Genomic DNA, 6000 nt, shown 5'->3' on the forward strand with positions numbered 1-6000 from the left:
TGAGTGGGACATGAAGCACAGGGCCTTTGGCACACAGGCTCCTGCTGCAGACGGGAGGCTCCTTTAACTAGGAGCGCTTAGTGGAGCTTTACAATGGCACAAATACTGAAATAATAATAACAGAGGATGCACACCGCTGGGAGAGCACCATGCTACTCCTGCAGAGAACGAGTGGAATGTGTGTGTGTGTGTGTGTGTGTAGTGATGGTGTGTGTTTGTGTGTTATGGTGGTGGTGTGTACAGTATGTGTGTGTGTGTGGTTGTGTATGGTGGGGGTGTATGTGTGTGTGTGTGTGTGTGATATGCGATATATATTGTGGGAGAAAAACTAGAGGAATTTTCAGCAGGTGACTTGAGTAGCTCCATGTGGAAAGAATGAATCACTCTAGAATGACTGGGGTGATTTTGTTGCAGAGAGTGCATTCACAGGAGGAAAAAAAAAACAAAGTTGGAAAATGGCTTTTTACTCTCAACACTTTAAGTGCAAACCATCCTTTTTTTCCCTGCACTATTAACGGCATATAATTGGTTTAAATGCCCCAAACACAAAAAAAGCAGGTGAATTCAGTGGCGTGGGAGGGAAATTAAGTAGCTTAATACACCACTTCACTCAACATAATGCGATGACTCTTGTAGATCAGTCATGCAAAAATGAGAGCTGAGCAAGTTTTTTATCCTTTTGTATCGAGTGGCAATAAATAAATAAATAAAAAGCTGTAGCATGACATGTTGGGAGTAAACGTGCCTTCCTTGACATTGCGCGTCCTGTGACGTGACTTCTGACGCACGTGCACACGGCGCCCATAGAACAGCGGTGGGAGACGATGTGCTGGTGCAGCCTTAGTGACTTCCTTATCACCCAGTGCAAGCACTTTCCACTGAGCCGGGGCGAGGCCTTCGGAGACCTCCACACACACACACGCACAACCACACACAGGCGGGGGGGGGGGGGGGGCGAGAACGAGAGCGAGAGAGAAAGAAGAGTGTGTGTGTGTGAGGGAGCGGAAGCTATTTGAGCAGGGCCAGGCCGGCGTTCTCGGGGAGAGCGGCTCAAGGCTCCAGCCTCACTTTAACATATCAGCCCCGCCAAAAGGGCTGAACTCCGTGGGGCGCGGCTGATTTCTCATACAATGGATAGACAGCGCCGAGAGGGAGGGAGGGGAGAGAGAGAGGGGGATAGAGAGAGAGAAAGAAATGTGGAGTGTGTGTGAACTGTAAGTGTGAATGTGTGTGTGTGTGTGTGTGTGTGTGTGTGTGTGTGTATTAACTGTGTGTGTGTGTGTGTGTGTGTGTGTGTGTGTGTGTGTGTGTGTGTGTGTGTGTGTATGTATGTATTAACTGTGTGTGTGTGTGTATATTAACTGTGTGTGTGTGTGTGTGTGTGTGTGTGTGTGTGTGTATGATTGTGTGTGAGAGAGACAGACAGACAGGCCGAGTGATTTAAAGGCAAGAGAGGGAGCAGCAGAGTGAGAGAGATAGATAAAGCGCGGCTCTGAGTTGAATCTGACAGCTGGCAGAGGCGCGGGGAGCACAGTTGTACTCATTAAGGCGCGGCGCTCCACTGACAAATTCGGCTGTGGGCCCGGCCCGGGCTCCTCTCCTCTATCTCTCTCCTCTCCCCTCCCCCTCCTCTCTCTCTCCTCTCCTCTCCCTCTCCTCTCTCTCTCTCTCCTCTGCGTCTGCTCTCGGACGTTCGCCCTGAACAAAGCAGACACGGCCCAACCCTTCAACCCGCCTGCCAGAGGGCCGAGCGGACAGAGGCAGCGCGCTGTCTCCCACTCACTTACCGGCGCGCGCGCGCACACACACGCACACGCACACACACACACACACACACACACACACTATCTCTCTCTTTCCCACACACAGACAGACACACACACACACACAATCACTCTCTCCCTTTGCCACACGCGCAGCCACGCACGCACAGCTAGCAATACTCTACAGCATGTAGTGTGAAGAGTTGTGGTGCTCCCATTGCTTAGATACAATACATCCACATATTAGGGTCCTTTAACCGGTTTCAACTCTGCTCACTTACACACGAGCACAAGACAATACAACACTATGCCTGAGGGACTGCTGTAGTCATCAGTCATCCATCTTTGTTTCCCCAAGTGTGATATACAGTACAGCAGCTCATATTTGAAAGCCATTGAGCTCCCATCAGTGTGGGTACTGTGTGTATGGTCCCAGTGAGGTCTGAAAGCCCCAGTGTGTCTGAATGACTCTTGCTGTTCTCTGTCCAAAACACAAGCTGTACCAGCAGGATCCCTTCCACACCTGTTACAAAAAGGTTAGACACAGGGGCACCAAACCAGTGGGCCTCCGCCTGGGTACTTACCTCTTAGTCCACACAAAGAGAAAAGACAGCAGAAAGAGTGTATCTGTGTTTGTGTTTGAGTGTGCGTGCGTGCGCGCAAGAGTGTGTGTGTGTGTGTATGTGTATGTATGTGTGTGTGTGTGTGTGTGTGTGTGTGTGTGTAAAAGTGCACATGCCATGCTCATTCTAAGAGAAAAAAACAACAATAATCAAGATTGTCAGAGCAAACAAAAAAACACGAGACTGTGTGTGTGTGTGTGTGTGTGTGTGTGTCCTAGGTGATGGCCCGTGCTACTCACAGATTTGGGTTTGAATGGCGGCTGGACCTCCTTGTTCTCCAGCTTCTCCCAGTCCATGTAGCGGAAGAAGGCATGCTCCCGGATGTCCCTCTCTCCCTCGGGACCGCAGCCCAGCCGCTTGCCCGGGTGTTTGGTCATCAGCTGGAACAGACCAGGGTCAGATGAGGTGAGACCCTAACCCCTCTGAGACACCAGGGAGCATCTCTCGGAAGGACCTTCCATTTAGTATAATCACTACAAACATAAATCTAATTCAATTCAAATGGCCTCTACAGTATATCTGAATGAAAAGGAGTGCGCCGAGGGTTGCAAAATAATCTAATATAAAATAATAATGTAAATAAGAAAAGATAAAAAACATGTTTTATCTGTTTATTTAGTCATTCTCAAACAGCAATGCTGGAAAATGTTGTATAATTACAGTGTGGGAACGGCCAACCTGGGCTGCATAATCAGCAAGTCTACAACCGGCTGAAGACTTTTCAGGTCAATAATAGTCTTGACAGAAATAACACCTTCTCTTTGGCAAAATGTCAAAGCTTCAATAGTGATGTCCTGCCAACTCACCTATACCCCTCTACAGAGTAGTGCCGCGATTAATGATGCCGACGATTCTGAGGGCACAGAGGAAGATTTTTGGGCCCTGCACGTCTTTCTATGTATTTATTGTCTTTGCGGAAACGGTGGTAGGATGTGAAGCCCCCATGTATATAATTCATGACAGGCGCGCAGAAGGGAGCGAGAACTGATTTGTGTGGGGCGCTAAACGTAACATGTGGCAACACCACAGCACGGAGAGAGTCAATTTAAGGTGTACCGTAACAGCGCGCCCTAAATGCCTTGGCCTCATTAAGAGAGACACTGACAAAACCTCCAGCCATTCATAAGATATTTATTCCTCAATTTAGGGGCTGAGAAATGTTCAGCATACTTTTTTGCTGTGGCAGCTAGGAAAGAGGAAAAGGATTAAAAAGCGTGACAACAGGAGGAGAAAAAAAAAATGTATCCGCCGTAAAAAACCCACCACTCACAAGGCTAAAGAAGATACATATTTTTTGAATTGATCGAGATTCCTGAGCATTCCAGCGCGACAAAAATGTCTTGCCTTTCGACTTGGCTTTCAGTGTTTTTAGCGACTCACTTTTCTGCGGGAACATGCTAGCGTTGAATATTAAAAAAGCTGTTAGATGTTTCATTCTGGCGCGTGAATGCAATGTGTGCTCCGAGAGATTAAGCATGGTGGGAGTTTTTGCGAGGAAAGAGAGGGAGAGAGAGAGAGAGAGAGAGAGCGTGAGAAAGAGAGAAAGAGAAAGGGAGAAAGTGCAAGAAAAAGAGAGAGAGAGAGAAAAAAAAACACTCCTGAACAACTTGCTGCTTTTTTGTAGGCGCCTCGGAGGGCATGAAAAATTGATGGCGGAGAAAAAGTCTTTGCAGACTCTGAGGGGAGCAGAGGTGGCAGTAAGGCGAGAGGAAGGAGAGAGGAAGGTCTTGCCCACCCCCCAACTTGCCGCCCTCACCCCCCCCCCCCCCCCCCCACTCTGCCTTTAACCCTCGCAGGGCGAGGCGAGACGCAGGTGGGCGGCCGCTACGACTCACGCTCCGATGGACCGCTCGACTACACGATCATCATTAATGCATACCACAGCAGTGGACCACATGTACAAACACAGAGAGAGAGAGAGAGAGAGAGAGAGAGAGAGAGAGAGAGAGAGAAAGAGAGAGAGAGAGAGGGAGAGAGAGCACTCATGTGATGTAATGTTCATAAGTTACTCATATATTTTGGTTGGGTTGTAAAAGCAGTTGAAATGCAATGCACACACCCGCACGGACAAGCGTTCTTTCATCTCATTTCTTGTCAAGTGTTTCGATGCCAGTCACAAAACAGTAAAAGCATCTTTCACAGATGCCTCTATTGTGCCAAGGCACAACACCAGTCTGTGTTCTCCAACAGTTCCAACAACATTCATTCAACTCAACAGAAAGCTAGCGGAATATTCAAAACCAGTTCAATATTTGATGGCCTATGGCTTTTACAGTATATAAAAAAGAGGCATGAAATATGGTTTTGGCAACAAATATGACAATAGCTGTTTTCAGATATTTGTTTGGACAACGGCGTGGTCATTAGCGAGCACTCTAGATCGCGGTGGAGATGACCGACGAGAAGGACTACGGGCTCTGGGCGTGGAGTTTCTGCAGTTGGCTTGGCAGAGCATCACAAAGACACCGAGGTCAATTTCCACGCATCAGATGTACTGGCAAATTTGCACTGCCTTTCTGTACTGTTGGGCACGTTGCTTTAAACCATCTGTTAAATGAATAAATGCAAATATCACCAGTATGGAAGGAGGAACAATTCTTTTCCGGCTGCCAGAGGGTTTCGAAGAAGAGCAAAAAAAAATGCTAAATGACAGTGAATACAAGTATAAGAGAGAGGGCTTTGACTATCTTGTGACAGCGCAGGGAGAATGCTGCTCAGCTTTGCATGAACAGGGCCTGCATGTTGAAACAGAGTGTAAGCCAATAGCGTCAGAGAAGGGAGAGTCCGCCAGGCCCACAAGAGGGAACCGCGTTATTCTCAAAGGCCGAGTTCACGCCCTGCACAGGCAGGACGACGTGCCCCGACAAACGGGCATTGCCCCGCCACCCACCCCCTCACCTGTGCCAACGACGTCCATCTCCGCTCGCGGTCTCTATGCCGCTTCTTAAGGAACGCGCGCGCACAGGGAAGCCAGTCGCCGTTTTTTCTTCCTTTTTTTTTTGCGCGCCAGCAGCCGCGATGGCGGAGCCTTATCTTGCCGTCGGAAGTCAGTTAATACGCGCTTCACGCCGCAGTGTTTCTTCCTCGGCGGATTGGGGCCACTCCATCAGAACGATCTGAAGGGCTGCCTCTGGAATAATACGCATGGCTGAACCCTCCATTGCACAGGCAGGGAGAAGTGTGTGTGTGTGTGTGTGTGTGTGTGTGTGTGTGTATCTGAATGTGTGCGGAGGGAGGGGAGTGGAGCGGAGAGGAGAGGAGAGATACATGACAAACTCCCTCGCTCTTTCTCCCTTTCTTCCCCTCGCCTCCTCCATCCCTCTTTTCTCTCCCGACTCTCCTCCCGCTGCCAGTGGGGCTCCCATTTGGCATGAGTAATTTCACTCGGCAGCTGAACACAGTGAGGAGGAGGAGGAGGAGGAGGAGGAGGAGGAGGAGGAAGAGGCCGTACGCCCTGTTCTTCCTCCGCGCCGGGCTCCCTCCGCACACACGTCCTAACGCTGCGGCTGATCAAATCTCGCCGCCATTCAGGCTCATGAATTGCGAGTGGGACGAGCAGGCTTTCCCCCCCTCCGCCGTCATGCTGGCCTGAACACTAACGCCCGTGCCCCGGA

The 6000-nt window shown here is 49.6% G+C and overlaps 1 protein-coding gene across 2 annotated transcripts in view; it reads right to left on the reverse strand.

Moving 5' to 3' along the window:
• LOC134077170 (protein kinase C beta type) overlaps positions 1-6000 on the reverse strand; it is a 134863-nt gene that overhangs the window by 16968 nt on the left and 111895 nt on the right. For both annotated transcript variants that reach the window (XM_062532598.1, XM_062532597.1), the window contains exon 16: positions 2626-2766. In XM_062532598.1, the coding sequence (XP_062388582.1) occupies positions 2626-2766 (141 nt within the window). The remainder of the gene's footprint in view (positions 1-2625; positions 2767-6000) is intronic.

Source organism: Sardina pilchardus, chromosome 3 (genome assembly GCF_963854185.1).
Source record: "Sardina pilchardus chromosome 3, fSarPil1.1, whole genome shotgun sequence".
NCBI lineage: Eukaryota > Metazoa > Chordata > Actinopteri > Clupeiformes > Clupeidae > Sardina > Sardina pilchardus.